The following is a 20,074-nucleotide window of genomic DNA, read 5'->3' on the forward strand; positions in this document are numbered from 1 at the left end:
AGATAGTTTCTCTTTAATCCTACAACTATATATATATGTCTGTCCTTTTTATTTTATTTATTTATATATTTTTTAATTCCCTATTATAGTTTACTTGTCCCAAATATTTAGAAATAAAACAATGAATCTTTTTCCTTTCAGAACTGGTCTTTGATCAGCACCCAACTTCTGAGGGCTCTTTAACATCGGGTTACTTTCATGCAGGTCTCGCCGGGCTTTCCCGTGGGTGAAGTTTGTCTGTTATGGGAAAATAAAATGCAGTCAAGACTACAGCCAAGAGGGAGAAAAGAAAGCAACGCATAGAATAACTTTATATATCCAGAATGAACCGGTTCAAACCAACTCCTCCCCAGGTGGCACGGGTATAGCCCATGACCCAGAAGGGTTTGAGTGTGAAGGAAACAGCAATCCTCTTTGGGGAAAAGAAAGTAAAAATAATTGAAGGAAGCCCCTGTGCAAGTTGTTACACTCACCCTAAGGGTCTATGACCATTGAGTCTGAACCCAACGTTCATTCAGAGTCCTCCCGTTGACATGTTTAGGAATGCTTTCCTATTGCTCCTGACTTTAAAATACTTTCTTTCCCTGCCCCTTTTCTCTTCTCTCCAAAACTCCCACATCCAGTGACCACTGTCTGAACAGGGTGCATGGGTATCCTGCCGGGCTTCACTTCTCTCTTATAGTTTATCAACGTGTGTTGGAGTTCATTCTCCCTCGGCTACGGCGATCATGTAGGGACAGGAGCATCGCCCTCCTCTGGGCCATTCCAAGGGTATCTTGAGGATAATGGGTGCTAAGGAAGGGAGGGGGTATAAAACTGGTACAGAAACCTCAGCAGAACCGGAACATTCACAAGGGGGTGTCCACTTCTCAGGAGGCAGGGAGAATGGGCCATGAACAGCAGGCTGAAAGATGGGCCTCTGTCCTAAAGCTCATGGTGAAGGTTGGGCAGAGATGATACCTCAAATCTAAGGAGTCTGGAGTGGAGTCGGGCATCATTTTGTTCAAAGGATCAAATAGCTCAGGCCTGACCCATTGGGGAAAGTCCCACCCCTTATCCCCATAGGTTCTGTGTTCCTCAGGTATTAAATCACACACACACACACACACACACACACACACACACCTGGAGAACACACCATTCTCAAATACCCACTTGAATGCTTACTCACCTGTTTTCCACATCCTGAATCGTGTCAGGCAGAGGAAGATCTCTGGTTTCAGGAAGAAAAGAAACCAGAAACCCAGCGAGGATGGGGAAGACGCCATAGAGGACCCAGGGCAGAAGAGGCATATAAATGGTCAGTGTCATAATAAGAGGAGCCAGTGTCCCTCCAACCCGACTGGCTACCAAAATGATTCCGAAAGCTGTGCCCCTGTGGGTGAGAAGAAGAAAGAACACCTGTTAACGATCCATGAACATAATTTTATTTGTAGCATTTTTTCCAACAGGTATATTGGCATCTATGTCGCATCCAATGCAATAGCTCATCTATTGGCATCTATGTTGCATCCAATGCAATAGTTCAGTTGCATAGAGAAGAGTTGTGCAGTCATCACCACGATCGGTTTCAGAACATTTTCTTTGATCTTGTACGCATTGTTATCAGCCCCCCCCCATCTTCCCCCAACCTCCTGTGCCATCCCCCAAGGAACCATGAACACAGTTACTGTCTCTATAGATTGACCTGTCCTGGGTTTCATTCAAAATCTCTTGTTTTTATTTGATGATGAGAGAGATCAAAGCACAGCTGCTAGGAACCAAAACTTGAGGGCAAATACTTGCTTTTGAGATTTCCCCCTCCCCCCCAACCCGCAACCAACCCCGAGGAGTGATTTTGTAAAGTCCTTAATTGCTCCCCAAACTTATTTGGCCTTCATCCCCTTTTCAGAAAGAAAATTCCTCAGCACCCGCTCCCCCAAAAATATGTGTACTGTAACCCAGGATTCAGTGTAGGTTTCAGCTTTTGCAAGCCCCCGGGGGGCTGGTATCACCCAGTGTGGCAAGCACTACCCACACCTTTCAGTTAAGGCCACCTTGAATGGGTGAAGTACAGATGAGGTGAGGCTGTAATGCAGAGAACTTTCATTAACGACTGCTGGGAATCATCGCAGCATCGTATGGCGGCTGCTGCTGCCGGGTGCCACCAAGTTGATTCCAACTCATGGCGAACCCCCCATGGGTCTTCTGGGCTGAAATCTTTATGGAAGCAGGTTGCCGGTTTTTCTCTCTGGGGTCACCTGAGTGCGTTTGAACTGCCAGTTTTCTGGTTCCCAAAAGAACTCGTCACTGGTGCTCCGCCAGGGCTCCGAGGGGGACATTCATGGTATCTCTATGACTTGTGGTTTTGGACATTTACCCAGGCACAGCTCTACCGCCACCAAATGCCTCTAGTCTTAGCTGACAAATAATGTCTGTGCCTCTGACAGGGAGTCAGTCCCTCATCGCTTGTACCTGAGCACGGTGGGCGTGAGCTCGTTGCGGTAGACAGAAATCCCGGTGGACGTGGCTGATACGGTGCAGATTCCCAACGCCGCCAGAGCCACACGCAGTGTGGGTATTTCTGGGGAAAGAACAGCCCGTCAGACATGGAGAAACTCAGTTGGAAACCCCTAGTTAAGGGCGGGAAACACCAGGTTGATCAGTGGCCACAAGACGAAAAAAACATTATAGGGGAATCCATGGAGAGAGAACAAAGATGGTCGGTAAGCTAACACACACACTGGGTTGTCAACCTCGTGGGGGCTTAAGCAGAGAAGAAACACATCTGAGTTCATTATGCCAAGTCTCCCACCCATTGCCAGTGAAAACCCAGCGAGGGGGCGTGTGACAGAAGTGTGTTCTATTTGTTTGTTTTTTTCATGAAGATGAACTTAGCAGATGGGCTTCTCATGTGAGTAATAACTAAATAGGAAATAGCTCAGTTCTGTCTTTGAGTAATTAACGATTCTGGTGCAAAGACCCTTTCACAGCAGGGTAAGTGTTGCATCAGTTAATGTCAAGAAATGCGATTTTGGAGACCATGAAAGAATCAGGAGAAGCTGGTTCCATAATGCTGCGTCATGAGTAAGTGATCAAAAATAGGAGCTGCGATTTGAGGAAAAAGAAATGTCAGATATTGGGACCATTGAAGGGACGGTTTAATGATGCAATTATCTAAACAATAAGGGAAAATCTGTTGTAGGACAGTGCTTCCGTTCTGGTGAGGAAGTGCATTCTGCATTAATCCACTATATTAATAAAATTGTCTCATGGCCTAGCAAAGTGAAAGGGCTTTTTTTCTTCTTCTTTTTTTTAAACTGCTCTGCCATTGACTCCCTATGGGGGATGGGGGAAAGAATGTAAAGGCCATGGAAATTTTTTCAGGCATTTTTGGAAGCCATCTCATATAATATTCCTGTGCTCGGTTTCATCATACAGTCAGGCATGGCTCCTGTGCCCAGGAAGACGTTTCCTAAGCCAGGATGTCTCACAGTGAGTTCATACCATATCCTTAAGCAGATACATAAGGAGACCACACCAGAGCCCACAGCTGTCCATCGGAACTTACTGAATCCATTGGACCCTACTGAACAGAGCAGGGCTACCCCCATAGGGTTTCGAAAGCTATAGAAATCCTTACAGATTTATAAATCTTCACAGGTTTATAACTCTTTGCAGAAATAGACCACCATCTTTCTTTCTTTCAAAGAGTGGCGAGTGGATTTGAACCACCAACCTTTTGGTATGCAGCGCAGTATTTTAGCCACTGCACCATAAGAGTTCCCCGTGGATGCATAAAGATCCAACAATGGACTCGTTCTTGAGATTTTACTTGAGAGAAGCGCAACGCAACGGGCTCCTCAGTGAAGAATAAAAGCAAAAACAAGAAGAACGTACTTCCTTCAAGTCGATGCTGGCTCACAGCGACCCTGCAGGACAGGGTAGAACTGCCCCTGTGGGTTTTCTGAGACTGTCTCTCTTTACAGGACTACAAAGCCTGTTTGAATCACCTTCTGTTCACACCAAGAGTGAGGAAGGGTTCCTCCCAAAGGATTATGGAGACGACTGAGCACCTGTCATCCAACACGGGACACTGAGAACAGTGTCCTCTCAGCCATACAGGTGCCGCGCAGAGTTCGCCCTCCTGAACAGAGTGAACAGCAAGAGCAGTCAGCTTTTCACGATCAAAGAGGGTCGGGTGACTCGAGGTTCTCGCAAGAATGTGACGGGCTTGTTTGAATGAGTCTATAAACTGGTAGGAAGTACAACCCACTACTCAAAAAGAAGCAGGAGATGTGCCTGGTTCTCTTGTCAAAGAGAATTAGCCCTGGAGATGTTATAGATGGAAGCACAGTGGAGAGGGGAACTTGCAGGGAGGCCAGATGAGGCCCCCTGGATTTTGTCAGCTGTCAAGGCAACACATATTATTCGGCCTTGACCTCAGGCCTCCCACCTCATAGTCCCTCCTGCCTATGGTTAACAGTGCAACCGTTCTACTGAAACGATAGGAGGAAAGGGGGGAGGGCACCATTTGCCAATCACTGTGGAGATACTTCTGCAACGTGATGATGGATAGAACAGCTTTCCTGCCGATCCCCTTGTGGATTTTTTACCCTTGAAGCCATCAGCTACGGAGTAGGTAGCTGATAGAAGGGGTAGCAAATGGAATTAAGTTCCAAACCCTAGACACCAGTCAAGGAATCTATAAAATTTTTAAAAATTTTAGACTCACTGCTGTTGAGTTGATGCCAACTCATAGTGACTCGATGGGGCAAGGTAGCACTGCCCCTGTGAGTTTCTGAGACTGTCACTCTATATGGGAGTAGAAAGTCTCATCTTCTCCCAAGGAGAGGCTGGTGGTTTTGAACTGCTGACCTTGCGGTTAGCAGCCCAACTTGTAACCACTATGCCACCAGGGCTCACCAAGGATCCATAATCTCCCCAAAAAACTTATTTCCCATTTGCCCATCCTGGAAGGAGGTATGAATAATGTTGTGCTTGAGGAATGGCCACTCCCTTTCTTCAAAGGCCAAACTTCTCTCACCTGGGGCCACAAACGTAGTGACCAGAATGAAAAGTCCACTCAGGAACATGAACGCTATCTGGCTTATCCGGCGACCCACGTGATTCATTGCCAAAAGGGCAATACATCGAGCTGGGAGGGTGGCAGCTCCAAAGATAACCTGGTACAGGGAAATATCGCTCCCCAAGTGCTGCAGGTTGAGGGCCAAACCATAAAAGGCTAGACTGGTTGTAAATCTGTAGAGCAAAGAAAGAAAGACAGCCATTGAGATCGTGAGCCTCCGTCCGACAGCTGGTAACAACGCTGACCCCCGACAGTCGGCGATCAGGGATAACGAATGAAGGCTTGACTGGTGGGTCCACACAAGCTGGATTAGGGACAGTGTGCTTGATTCCTCCCAGGGATTCAGCCACCACCACCTGGACAACAAAACCATCCCAGACTAAAGAAATACTTAATTATCAGAAGATTCTGAAACGTGAGCAAAGGAAGGCAGACTCCCTAAGATGCTCAGAACATGAGGAGCAGCACCTCCTACCTCTCCCTCCTACTTTCCTCCCTCAAGGATCCTGCCAGCGCTCTCTAGCTCCAGAGGAGTGTGGGAGGCGGGGTGGGGTGGAGATCATCTTTATGTCCCCGCGTGGGCACTAAGAAGCCCACAGATCACAAACCCTAGGGACAAGACAAACCCCAAAAGCCCTGTGCTCACAAAAGGCCGGGAAAGGGCTGACTGACCCAGCAAGAAAGAACTTGACAGTCATGCCGATCACTTCCCAGATGAACACCAAAGCTGTGGCCCTAGCCTTGTCCATCGGGAGTCAGCAGAGGCTGTGAGCAGAGGCCCTCCTGTGCTGAGCCTAAACCCTCTCTCTACAGTGCAGTCAGGAGGTAGCGTCACTCCGAGCTGAATCTCTGGGTGGGATTCTGGTTTCTGAAGCAGCAACCTTCTTGTCTGAGTCTGTGGATGGACCGGAGACAGCTATCCCCACCCTCTGATGAAGTGGTAGCATCCCTAGTGAGGGCAGCCTGTGGCTGCATCATTGTTTTCCATGCCCACTCTGAATAGCAAAGCAGCAACCATGCTGGGACAGTCTCTGAGTGGAGCGGCTGACCTCCACGCTGCCCAGCAGGACTGAGGGGGCTCTGTGCCTCAGTTGAGTCCGTAGGTGGAGTCTTGGATTCCCATTCTACGCTGTGACAATGGGACACCATCACCTCCCCTCCACCTTGCTTACAATGACCACAGGCCCTGTGCACTGAGACCTTGCTGGCCATACGAACCTGTGCTAATGCCCACGTGCTGGGGAGATTTCAGAGTGGAGTCCAGTTCTCTGGATAGTGCATGGAGTACAAATCAGAATAGCACTCCAAAGATGCTGTGAACACAACTGGCATGTAAGCAACAACCCCCGCGCCCAAATGAGACAGACTTGCATAAGAGTTGAATGCATGCTAAGTCTTGTTTTTAATTTAATGAGAACCAGAAATTTACAATACTCAAAAGATTTGGAGATAATTCAACAATCGCATATTGATTGGGAAAACACAACAGGCGCTAACCCTCACATGACATAGGTGTTGGAATGATCAGAAAAGGGTTTTGTAGGAGCTACCATAAAAATACAGCAAGAAAAAAAATTATAAACACTCTTGAAAGAAATGTAGGAAAAATGTCAGCAAAGAAATAGAGATAAGAAGAACCCAATGACAATTTTAGAACTGAAGAATACAATAATCAATATTAAAACTCTCAAGATGGAGATAAGAAAATATTAAATTGGACAGAGCAATGTTGGTAGGTGTTGGTGAGGCGGTTCGACTCATAACAACCCTATATATAATAGACAGAACACTGTCCAATCCTATGTCATTCTCACAATTGTTCTTATGTTTGGGCCACATTGTTGCAGCCACTGTGTCAATTTACCTTATCAAAAGCCTTCCCTGTTCCGCTGCCCCTCAACTTTACCAAGCATGATGCCCTATTCCAGGAACTGATTTCTCCTGATGTCTTAGTCCAAGTTGACTAGAGAAACAAATCCAGGGCCACTCGTGTGTGTAAGAAAGAGCTTTCTATTAAACAGTAATTGAATATTAAGAAAACATCCCAAACTAATCCAGGTCAAGTCCATAAGCCCAATATTAGTCCAGATGTCCAATACCAGTCTATAAATTCCTCTTCAGACTCACGCACCACATACAATGATGCCAAAAAACAGGAAGATCACAGGCTTGTGGAAAGTCTTGTGGATCCAGTGGCGGTGGAAGCATCTCAACACTGACATGGATCTCCACATGGTGCCTGCACATCCAGGGCTCTGGCTGCCATCAGCATAGTTTCCTGTGACTTGTCAACAGGAATGTCTGACAGAGAGAGAGTGGGTCCAGCCTTCAGTGAGCTTTTTATCTCTATTGAGCCTCCAAATTAGGTCATCAAGCTGCGACCTGACTGACAGGCTAAACTCCACCCCTTCACCCATAACACGCTCTGGTTGACAGGAGATCATGTAACTACCACACCTGATAACATGTCCAAAATATGTAAGATGCAGTCTCACTATCATCGTTTTTAAGGGGCTACTCTTGGCTATACGGCTTCCATGACAGATTTGTTTGTTCTTCTGGTAGTCCACGTACTTTCAATATTCTTCCCCAACACCACACTTCATAATAATATCCATTCTCCTGCTATCTCCTGATTCACTGCCCAACTTTCACATGCATATAGGACAAGTAAAAAGACCATGTCTTAGGCCAGGTACACCTCAATCTTCCAAATGACATCCTTGCTTTTCAACACTTAGAAAGGCCTGGTGCCGCAGACTTGCCCAATGCAGTGCCTTGCTCGAACATCTTGATTGTGGATACAAGCAAAACGAAATCCCTAACAAGGTCGATCTTTTTTCCGTTTATCATATGTTTTCTATCAGTCTGGTTGTGAGGCTTTGGGACTTCTTTACATTGAGTTGTCATCCACACTGAAGGCCACCATCCTTGACCTTCGTCAGCTGTGCTTCAAGTCCTCCTTGCTTTCAGCAAGCAAGGTTGTGTCAGGTGCATGTTGCAGGTGGTTAAAAAGCCTCCCTCCCATCTTGATGCCACTTTCTCACACTTCTTTACACAGCCCAGCTTCTCGGCCACTTGCCCAGCATATAGATTGAAGAGGTGTGGTTAGAGGATGCAACCCTGGCATGATTCCTGATTTCAGACCATGCGGTAATCTTTTCCTCTGTTTGTATGGCTGCCTCTTGTTCCATGTACAGGTTCTGTATGTGCATGCTGAAATGCTCTGGAATTTTCCTTCTTCTCAAGGCTGTCCACGGTTTGTTGTGATCCACACAGTGGAATGCCTTTGCACAGTCAATAAAACACAAGGAGCCTTCTTTTTGGTGTTCTCTGCTTTTGGCCAAGATCCATCTGATATCAGCAATGCTAACCCTCATCCCGTGAACTCTTCTGAATCCAACCTGAATTTCTGGTAGCTCCCCGACAATTAACTGTTCCAACTACTGTCGCATTGTCTTTAGCAAACTCTTACTTGCTTGTGATATGAGTGATATTGTTCAATCCTATCCACATTGTCGGGTGACCTTTCTTTGGAATGGACATGAATACAGACCTCTTCCAGTGGGTTTGTCAGGAAGCTGCGTGCCACACTCCATGGCATAGATGTGAGAGTTCTTCCAGGGCTATAGCAATTTACTGAAATTTTTCTATTGGTAGTCCATCAATTCCTGGAGCTTTGTTTTATTGTTTTGTTTTGTTTTGTTACCAGTGCCTTCATTGCAGCTTGGACTACTTCCTTCATTGACGGCATTTTTTGATCATATACTACTTGTGAAACAGTGGAATGTCCACCAATTCTTTTTTGGTATCATTACTCTGTATTCTTTCCATATTTTTTTATGCTTCCTGTAGCATTCAATACATTACCCACCGACTCCTTCAAGATTGTAAATTGGGCCTTGAGGTTTTTTTTCTTCAGTTCCTTTATTTTGCAAAATGCTGAACGTGTTCTTCCTTTTCAGCTTCGTATGCCAGTTCTTTGCAAATTTCACTTTAAGAGGTTATGTTGTCTTTTTAGCTGCACTTTCAAAATTTTCTGATTATCACTTTTATTTCATCATTTCTTCTATTCGCTTCAGCCACTCTACATTCAGGAGGAAATTTCAGAGTCTCTTCTGACATCCATGTTGGTTTTCTCTTTCTTTTCTCTCTTTCTAACGACCTTTTGCTTTCTTCGTGTAAGGCAGTGGTTCTCAACCTTCCTAAGCCCGTGACCCTTTCATGCTGTGGTGACACCCCAACCACAAAAGTATTTTCGTTGCTACTCCATCACTGTCATGTTGCTACTGTTATGAATCAGGCGACCCCTGTGAAAGGGTCGTTCAACCTCCAAAGGGGTCGCGACCCAGAAGTTGAGAACCGCTGATGTATGGCGTCGACCTACAGCTCCTTCAATCTTCAGTCCTTAGTATTCCATGTCACAGTCACTAATGATGAACACAGTAGGGGAATCTAAGATAGGGGACTCATAACGTAGTTAGTCCTGGTGGCACGGTGTTCACAAGTTGATCTGCTAACTGCAAGGTCAGCTGTTTAAATCCACCAGCTGCTCTGCTGCAGAAAAAGGGGTGTTTCCACTCTTTCAAAGAGTTACAGTCTCAGAAACCCTTGGGGGCAGTTCTACCCTGTCCTATAGGGCCGCTATGAGTCAGAATCTACTCAGTGGCAATGAGTTTGGATGGCTGTCAACTTCGGAGGAGCTAGCCACTGAGAACCTCATGGATAACAGCAGAACGTTGTCAGCTTCTGAAAAACTCATGAAAATCATCAGAACATTGTCAAAGATAGTGCCAGAGATGAGCAATTATCTTAGGTCATCTCAATATATGACAGAGGAATGGCTGCCTTCTCAAAGTAGAGCAGACCAAAATGACATCAATAGGGAAAAGCTTGTGGGGATAAAGCCTACAGAACCTTCATTGCTGATGGCTGCAAACATCTATTAATAACGGGAACTTGGAACGTGCAAACTATAAGTCTAGGGAAATGGGAAGTTGTCAAAAATTAGATGTAACATGAAGACCAGTATCTAGACATTTGTGAACTGAAATGGGCTGGTATTGGCCATTTTTAATCAGGAGTCTTATTGTTTACGATGACAGGAATGACAGCTTCAAGCAGGATGGTATTGCATTCATCATCAAAATGCTATCTATAATAGGATAATATCGATACCCAAATAAGGAAATACAGTCAAGACAACTATTATTTAAATGTATGCACCCACCCCTAAAACTAGTAATGAAGAAATTTACCATCCTCTCCAGGCTTAACTTTATCAAACTTGCAATTAAGATGCATTGACACTTAATGGTGTTTGAAAAGCAAAAGTTTGAAACAAAGGGAAAAGGATCGTAGTTGGAAACCACAGCCTTGGTGATAGAAACAAAGTGATAGAATTTTGCAAGACCAGTACTTCTTCAATCACAACTACCTTTGGCAACAACACAATACATATGAACTCCTCCAGATGAAATACAGAGAAATCAAACCGACTATAACTGTAGGACGAAACCGTGGAGAAGTTCAATATCAGTAGCCAAAATGAAGTCAGGGCTGACTGTGGAACAGACGGTCAATTGCTCATATGTAAATTCAAGTTAAAGCTGAAGAAAATTAAAACAAGTCCCCAAGAACCAAAATAGAACCATATATATATATATATTCACCTGAATCTTGAGAACCTCTCAAGAACAGATTTGAACATAATGACAGAAGACCTGATGAGCGGTGGGATGACATCAAGAACAGCGTATATGGAAAAAAATAAAAGATCATTCAAAAGACAAGAAAGAAAGAAAAAAATCAAAGTGAATGTCAAAAAAGACTCTGAAACTTGCTCCGAATCATAGAGTGGCTAAATCAAATGGAATGATGATGAGGTCAAAGCACTGAACCCAAAATTTCAAAAGGCAGCTCTAGAAGTAAAATATTATAAAGAAACTGTGCAAAGACTAAAAGTTAGAAAACCCAAGTGAAAGAATGCACTAAAAATATCTTAAACTGAAAGAACTAAAGAAAAAAGTCAAGCCTTGAGTTGCAATATTGGAAAATTCTATGTGCAAAGTATTGAACAATGAAGGAAACATCAAAAGAAAATAAAAAGAATAATCAATGTACAAAAAAAACACCCTAGTCTACTTTCAGCATGTGGTCAAGAACTAATAATACTGTAGGAAGAAATCCAAGCTTTCCTGAAGGCATTAGCTCAAAGCAAAGTTCCCGGAACCGGTGGAACACCAATGGAAATGTTTCCACAAGCTGATGGAGCACTGGAAGCACTCACTGATCTATGCTAAGGAATTTGAAAGACAGCTACCTAGCCAGCTGACCAAAGAACAAAGGCCCAACGGAATGTGAAAATTATAGAATGTCATTTATATCACATTCAAGTAAAATTTTGCTGAGGATCATCCAACAGCTGCAGCAGTGCATTGAAGAGAGCTTCTAGAAATTCAGGTCGGATTCAGAAAAAGACATGGAACAAGGGATATCAATTGCTATTGTCAGTTGGATCTTGACTGAAAGCAAATACCAGAAAGATGGTTACTTGTGTTTTATTGATTTTTCAAAGGCATTCCACTCTGTGGAGCATAACAATCTATGTATATGTGTAAATATATTTGTATACAACGGTAGGGAAACCGACCTGTGTGCATATATTTATATGTTAAATATCAAGGTAGCAGATGGGCATTGGGCCTCTAACTCAAATACTCCCTCAATGCTAGAACATTTTGTTCTAATAACCTGGCATTCTGCGATTCTTACCTTCCCAACACAATCGCTGAAGACAAAATGGGTGCAAAGCAAATGTGGTGAAGAAAGCTGATGGTGCCCGGCTATCAAAAAATACAGTGTCTGGGTCTTAAAGGCTTGAAGACAAACAAGCAGTCATCTAGCTGAGAAGCAGCAAAGTCCACATGGAGGAAGCACACCACATCAAATACCCAGAACAAAAAAATCATATCAATGTTAATGAGGGAGGATGCAGAGTGGAGACCCAAAGCCCATCTGCAGATAATTTAACATCCCCTCACAGAAGGGTCACAAGGAAGAAACAAGCCAGTCAGGGTGCAGTATAGCACTGATGAAACATACAACTTTCCTCTAGTTCTTTAATGCTTCCTCTCCAGCCGCTGCCCCTCCTCCCCTCTCCCCCACAGCCTATCATGATCCCAAGTCTATCTTACAAATCCGGCTAGATCAGAGCATGTACATGGGTACAGATAAGAGCTGAAAACACAGGGAATCCAGGACAGATAAACCCCTCAGGAACAATAATGAGGGAGCCATACCAGGAGGGGAAGGGGAAGGTGGAAGGAGAAAGGGGGAACCAGTCACAATGATCTACATACAATCCCTCCCTGGGGGATGGACAACAAAAGTGGGTGGAGAGACACATTGGTCAGTGTAAGACATGAAAAAAAATGTATAAATTGTCAAGGTGAGGGGTAGGGGAGAGAGAGGGCAAGAATGAGGAGCTGATACCAAGGGCTCAAGTAGAAAGAAAATGTTTTGAGAATGATGATGGCAACAAATGTACAAATGCTCTTGACACAAAGGATGGATGTACGGATTGTGATAAGAACTGTATGAAAAATTAACATTTTTTAAAGAGCTGTGTGAGCCCCCAATAAAATGATTTTAAAAAGAAAGTGCTTTGGAAATGGAGGTGGAAACATATATACAAATATGCTTGACACAACTGGTGTATGGAACGGTATAAGAGCTGTGAGAGCCCCCAATAAAATGATGGGTTAATTTTTTAATAATTTAATTAATTAATTTTTATAAAAAGAACTACCCACAGACAATTAAGTGGACAAAAGCAACATTAAGAGTCGAAAGGACCCAGAGGAGGCCGTGAATTTATGCAACTAGGGGACATTTCAGAAAAGCAGGGGATGGCTGCACAACTCCCAGACTGAATCCGTGTCGCTTAACGGCACACGTTCTAACTTTACTATGTATATTCTCAACAAAAACGTGCTAAATGAAGTTACAGCAACAGCAACAATCCGTGGACAGCCTTGGGAAAATGGGAATTCCAAAGCACTTCATTGTGCTCATTCAGAACTCATACATGTGTCCAGAGGCAGTTGTGTGAACAGAGCACGGGATGGTTGAAACGTCAGGAAAGATGCGTGTCAGGGTTGTATCTTCGCACCAGACTTATTCGCTCTGAATTCTTAGCAAACCATCAGAGCATCTGGATTATATGAAGAAGAATGTGGCATCAAGATTGCAGGAAGGCTTGTTAGCAAGCTGCTATAGGCACAGGACCTGGCTTGCTAAAAGTGGGGAGGGTTTGAAGCTGATAAAAATCAAGGCTTGCAGCCTTCAGTATGTATGACAACTCAATTTAAAGAAAGCCAAAATTTTTGGTCTTCACCACTGGACCAATAAGTGGCATGGTAAATGGAGAAAAGATTGAAGTTGTCAAGGATTTCATCTTGCTCGGGTCCACAATCAATGCTCATGGAAGCAGCAGTCAAGAGATCAAAACGATGCATTGCAGTGGGTAAATCTGCTGCACAAGACCTCTTTAAAGTCTTGTTGAAAAACAAGGGTGTTACTTTGAGGACGAAGGGGTGCCTGACCCAAGCCACGGTATTTTCAACTGTCTCATATTCATGTGAAAGTTGAACATTGAATACGAAAGAGTGAAGAACTGATGTGTTTGAATTGTGGTGCTGGAGAAGAATACTGAAAATACCACGAACTGCCAAAGAACAAACAAATCGGTCTTGAAAGAAGTCAGCCAGAATGCCCCCTGAGAAGCAAGGATGCCCAGACTTTGTCTCTCATAATTTGGACATGCTGTCAGGAGAGAGCGGTCACTGGAAAAGGACATCACCCTTGATACAGGAGAGGGACAGTGAAAAAGAGCAAGACTCTCAACAGGATGGGATGGCACAGTGGCTCGAACAACGGGCTCCAACCTAAGAACAGTGATGAGGATGGCTCAGAACGAAGCGGATTTTAATGCTGTCGTCCAAAGTATTGCAATGAACCAGAGCCAGCTCTACGACACATAACAACAACAGTGAGTAGTTCTATAATGTTGATGACCTTGAACCATAGCACTTGCCAAAATATTTTTGTACTCCTTCCTCATTTATATATATATAATTTATTCAGTGCCCCCAGCACTGTTGCAATCTTTCATAAAAAACAATAGGTTGAGGCATGCAATGGTTTATTGCTTCTCAGACCTACCTCATAAACCAGAGGATGCACATTCTTTTGCGCAGGTTGGGTGTGCGAAACAAGTCACATACAGATGCTTTGGTCTGAGCCGTCTCCAACTCCTCCCTCATGGTGAATCTCAAAACCTTGAATGACAACAAGAAAAATAAACATGCATCCATTGCCAGAAAACAGGCATCCAGCGGGGGAATGGGGCAGGGGTTCGCACGTACTATGCACCCATCAGAAATGTATATTCTGTTTCAAGGAGCTTTGGTTTAGTTCAAATGTAATCATTAAGCAAGCAATACAATGGTGAAAAGTGTTACAAAATAAATTGTAAGGACCATCGACTCCGTTCCAACCCATTAGCGACCCTCTGCACAACTGAAGGAAACACTGCCCAGTCCCGCACCATCCTCACCACTGTTCCTCTGCCTGAACCCATTGTTCCAACCGCTGTGTCAGGTCATCCCATCAAGGTCCTCCCTCTTTTCTCGGCCCTTCTACTTTACCAAGCATGATGTCCTTCTCCAGGGACTGGTCTCTCCTGACAACATGTCTAAAGCATGTAAGACAAGGTCTCGCCATCCTTGCCTCCAAGGAGCACTCTGGCTGAACTCCTTCCAGGACAGTGTTGTTTGTTCTTTTGGCAATTGAAGCAGAGATTGATAAAAGGCTTGGTTATTTTCATCCATGGGATTAGTGTTGTTGTTGGGTTTTATCAAGTTTAATTCCAACGCTTAACTCAGTCATACACCATCCTCACAAATGTTGAGCCCTTTGTTGCAGTCTCCATGTCAACCCATCTTGAGGATCTTCCTCTTTTGCATGGACCCCCACCCCTAATTCACCAAGCACCATGTCCTTCTCGAGGGCCTAGTCCCTCCTTGCAATGCAGTGAATTATTTAACGGGGCTCTTCTAAACATAGTCTCCGTAGCTCCCACCAAATGACATTTGTTTTTCTGATGTGTCGAGGGGAAGAAGGGGGAAGAAGATACTGATTGGATTCGAGGATTCAGCTGTGAGTGATGGTTAAAATCGTTCATTTTTAGTGCCCTTCCTGCTGGATGTAAAAGGAGCCGTCTCAGAAACAGGAAAAGGAGGTTTCACTACCGGCAGGAGAAAAGAGGAATGGAGTGCATCCTTTGGATCCCCAAGATCCCTGGACATTTTGCCCGCTTGGTCCAGGACACAGCGTTCACACCAGAATAGGAGCAAGAGTAGATGAGGAGCCAGAGCAAGAGACAGAGCGGTGGACGTTCCAGCCCACAGAACCTGTGCAGCTGAGGGCTTTGGGGGATGGAGTCCCTCTGGGTGCCGAATTGAGAGAGTTGAGCTGCTGACCCACAAAACTGGAGTGCCTTCCTGTTGACATGGCAGAATAGCCTCCCTTTCAGGCATGTATTGGCAGCCCTACAGGAGCTTGCCTGTGGGCACAAAAGAGAAGAAATTGTCCTGACTGAAAAACTCTATCCTGAGTATATCTTACCTGAGTTGTAACCTGTGAACTTCCCTGCTAACCCCTTAAGTGTGGGCATTACGTGGCCATTTCAATGAACTCCTGAAACTCAGCCACAGGAGTAGTGTGCTGTGGGAGAGGGACAGGTGGAGTTAGGATTCAGGTAAAAGGGATGAAAATGGAGGTATGTCTGACCTTAGCCCCGTGGAAATGGGCCTTGGGTTGATGATCTGATGATGCTAATTCTTCTCAGCCCTGGTAGCACACACACACACACACACACACACACACACACACACACTGTGTACATAAAGGAGGTCAGATGTCACTCCTCGTGTCCCCTTCCCTTTTACATTTCCAATAACAAGTCCGAAGTTGTGAAGTCTGGCCATCTTTGATATTAAGGAGCATTAGGGGTGTAATTCTTCCCTGACAGATTGTTTATTCTTCCAGCAGCCAGTGGTGTGGTCCATATTCTTTGCCAACATCCTTCAAGTGTGTCCATTCTGCTCCAGTCTTCCTGATTCAATGCCCAGCTTTGCATGCAGATGACGCCACCAGAAACTTCACAGGTTCAGTCAAGCATACCCTAACCCTCACGGTGACACTTTTTTTCCCTCTTTTTTTAAAATTTTAATCATTTTATTGGGGCTCGGACAACTCTTATCACAATCCATACACACCTCAATTGTATAAAACACATTTGTACATTCGTTTTCCTCATCATTCTCAAAACATTTGCTCTCCACTTAAGCCCCTGGCATCAGCTCCGCTTTAGCACTTAAAAGAGATTTTTGGCGGAGACTCACCCACGTCAAAATACAGTTTGATTTCCTGACGGCTGTTTCTATTAGCATCGACTGTGGATGCAAGGAAAAATGAAGTCCTTGAAACTTGGATCGTTTCTCTCTTTATCATGGTATTGCTTATTGGTTTCACTTGTGAGGATCTTTGTTTTCTTTACATTCGAGTGAAATCCATTCCTCTGGCCGCAGTCTTTGATTTTCATTGATTTTCATCAGTGAATGCTTTGAGTCACTTTCCACGAGCAAGGTTGTATCATCTGCATCTCACAGGTTGCTTGAAGCCTTCATTCAATCCTGATGCCAGGCACTGCTCCATATACGCTTAGATTATTTGCTCAGCATCCAGGTTGGATAAGGATGGAGACACACCTTCCCTGATTTTAAACCGTTCCGTGTCCCCTTGTTCCACTGGAATGCCTGGTTGTATGTACAGCACAGGTTCCTCCTGAGCACAATTGAGTGTGGGGGGAGGTCAGATGCTCATAGGCATCTTCCCTGAAGGCAGTCCCTGCCAGACTGCTGTCTCTTCACACCACAGGGGTGGGCCTGCTCCCTGCTGCTAGAGACAATGGATTAATGGTCTCTATCAGTTGAGCCAGGGAACAGGCCAAACTGGTCTGTGGCATCCAAGGTTAGGCTGCCATCATGGACCTAGGATCCGCCCATCTTGTCACATGTGTACCCCCAATCCCTCCTCTTCCTATTGCGTGTATTTCCCTAGACCACCCCTCTCATTACTGTATTACCTATAGCACAACTCCTTCCTGTGACATATGTCTTCACCTGTAATTAGGGGGCTTGCACGTCCCCAGAGAATATAAAAGGCCTGGGCTAGCATTAAAATCTCTCCCTCCACGTGGACCACCAAGTGGGGCTGAGGTGAGCATGCTACCATGAATCGTGTCTGACTCCATTTATTTCAATACTTCTCTTCTCTCTCTCATGCTCTCTATAACTTTACTATGATCTTTACTTATCGCTGTGCAATTGCGCTACCGGACCCATAATGATGTGTTAGGGGCTGGCTTCCCCTGACAATTGAGCATTCTGGAATCCCCATCGTTTGGAATATTATCCATAATCATTATGTTCTACATAGTCATCAATAAAACACATACAAGGAAACATCTCCTTGGTAGTCTCTGCTTTAAGTCAACACCCAGCTGAGCTCAGCACTGACATCCCTGGTTTCACATCCTCTTCGGAATCCAGCTGGAATTTCTGTAAGCTCCCTGTTGATGTGCTGCTTCTACCATTGAATTGTCGTCAGTGAATTGCTACTTGGGTGTGATATTAATGAACAATCGAATTATTGCTCATTAATTTTCACATTCTGTGGGATTACTCTTCTTTAGGATGGAAATAGATATGGATCTCCTCCAGTCAGTTGGCCAGAGAGCTGTCTCCCAAATTTCTTGGCACAGAATGAGTGACCAGCTACAGCACTGCATCAGTGTATTGAAACAGTTTATGAGCTTTCTATCAATTCCTGGAACCGTATTTTGCAGTGATGCCCTCGGTACCTCGTGTCTGCCAAGACATTTGGAAGACAACGACCTGGCCAAATAACTGAAAGAAATCCACATGTGCGTCTATTGCAAAGAAAAATGAGCCAACAAAATGATACAATAATACCAGTAAGATCACAAGCAAGTACATTCTTACTGAAGATACTGTGAAACAGGGGCAGCACTCTATCCACAGAGAACTCAAGAAATTTGAGCCAGATTCAGAAGAGGGAGCAGAACAAAGGTGTCATCGCTATATCAGATGGATCTTGGATAAAAGCAGAAAATAACAGAGGAAAATGTTTGTGTTTCACTGACAGTACAAAAGCATTAGACAAAGTGGATCCTAGCAGATTTGGACAGCATTACAAAGAATGGGAAGTCCAGAACTGTGGTCGTCACCTGATCTGGTGTCAATTAATTGAAGGATTAAGAGTGTAGGGGGTGGAGTCTAAACTGTCAATCTGGAGATAGCTAATGAGACTTCTGTGTGGTCATGGCCTTCTCCTGAGAATTCTGGGAAATCTGGTACTTCCTCCTTGGAGATGGGAGACACTTCTCTCTCTCTCTCTGCTACTCCCTGGGAGACATGGCAGAAGACAAGCCACATGGACGCAACCAGACCTCAGAAGCCAGAGAAGCCACCGAGAGACCCCTGCCAGCACTGAGATGCTTACAATTCCACTGGATCCAAAGACTTACTACCCACTGGCTTGTGATCATCCTACATTTGGCTCCATTGCATGTGTTTCGTGAGTCTGAAGAAGACTTTATAGATTGGTATCAGACATGTGGGCCAGTATCGGACTTATGGACTTGGACTGGTCTGAGTTGGGATGCTTTCTTAATGTTCAATTGCTCTTGTATATAAACCTCTTCCTTATATCCATATGAGTGTCTCCATGGATTTGTTTCTCTAGTCTACCTAGACTAACACAAGAACACTTCATTGTGTTCTCGCAGAACTAGTACACACACCAAAAGGCAGTCACTTGCACAACAAGAAAGAGGCTACTGAAGGTTCGCAATCAGGAAAGGCGTGTGCCAGGGCTGTCCTCTTTCACCACACTTATTAAAATTGTCAAGGATGTCAGTGGACGGGGCTCCACAATCATCATCCATGGAAGTGCCGCTCAAGAAATCAAACGCTGTGTTGCGTCAGACAAATTGGATACAAAAGACTTCTTTTAAGTGTTAAAAAGTCAATTAGCCACTTGAAGGACTAAGGTGCCCCTGGCCCAAGCGATGCTATTTTCAGTTGCCTCGTAGGCATGCCAACGCTTGACAACGAAGAAACAGGACCGAGGAAGAATACGATGCCTTTGAAGTAGGGTATTGGTGAAGAGCGTTGACCATCCCAAGGGCTGCCAGAAGAACAAGCCGATCTGTTGTGGAAGATGAGCAACAAGAATTCTCTTTAGAAGCAAGGACGGGGAGACGTTTTCTCACACACGGCGGGCATGTCATCAGCAGGGGCCACTCCCTGGAGAAGGATGTCATACCCGGTAAAGTGTTGGGTCAACAGGATGGGTTGGCACAGGGTTCACAACAATGGGCTCAAACATGTCCACCAGTGGAAGTAGGATACAGGACCAGGCAGGCAATGTTCTGTTCTGACAGACCTAGAGTCCCCATGAGTCCAAACTGACTCCATGGCAACAACAAAGACTGTGTCTTCCCTACGTCCACTGATGAGCTTGCTTTCCCTCTCACCTCCACGGTGAGAATGTCTCCAGCATTCTTTATTCCATTCACGCATGCTACTTTTCTAAGCTCCTTTATGCCCCCATCTGGTTTGTTGTTGACAATCAGCCACCGGGCAGACTCTACCAGCCACCTGGTCAGAGGAGAAACAGAAGTATAGACAAATAATCCTTGTGTATTAGCCTCAGAATCTGTGATCCGAGACACGCATCCTTTTCTGTCTGTTACTTACCGCTGGACTCAGTGCTCTCGTGACCCAAAATCAGCTATAGAAAATGTGAGAATGGTACTTTTCGTGTAAAAAACAGTTGTTAAAGATCATGCTTAGT

General features: G+C 44.7%; 1 protein-coding gene across 1 annotated transcript in view; it reads right to left on the reverse strand.

The window, feature by feature from the left end:
- Positions 1-1,167: 1,167 nt before the first annotated feature.
- Positions 1,168-20,074, reverse strand: part of LOC142446259 (organic anion transporter 7-like) — a 38,263-nt gene continuing 19,356 nt past the window's right edge. The window contains exons 5-9 of the mRNA XM_075548030.1: positions 19,755-19,878; positions 14,294-14,409; positions 5,027-5,241; positions 2,455-2,563; positions 1,168-1,375 (exon numbers count right to left, since the gene is read on the reverse strand). Of these exons, the coding sequence (XP_075404145.1) occupies positions 1,168-1,375; positions 2,455-2,563; positions 5,027-5,241; positions 14,294-14,409; positions 19,755-19,878 (772 nt within the window). The remainder of the gene's footprint in view (positions 1,376-2,454; positions 2,564-5,026; positions 5,242-14,293; positions 14,410-19,754; positions 19,879-20,074) is intronic.

The sequence above is a fragment of the Tenrec ecaudatus genome, chromosome 4 (assembly GCF_050624435.1).
Source record: "Tenrec ecaudatus isolate mTenEca1 chromosome 4, mTenEca1.hap1, whole genome shotgun sequence".
Lineage (NCBI taxonomy): Eukaryota > Metazoa > Chordata > Mammalia > Afrosoricida > Tenrecidae > Tenrec > Tenrec ecaudatus.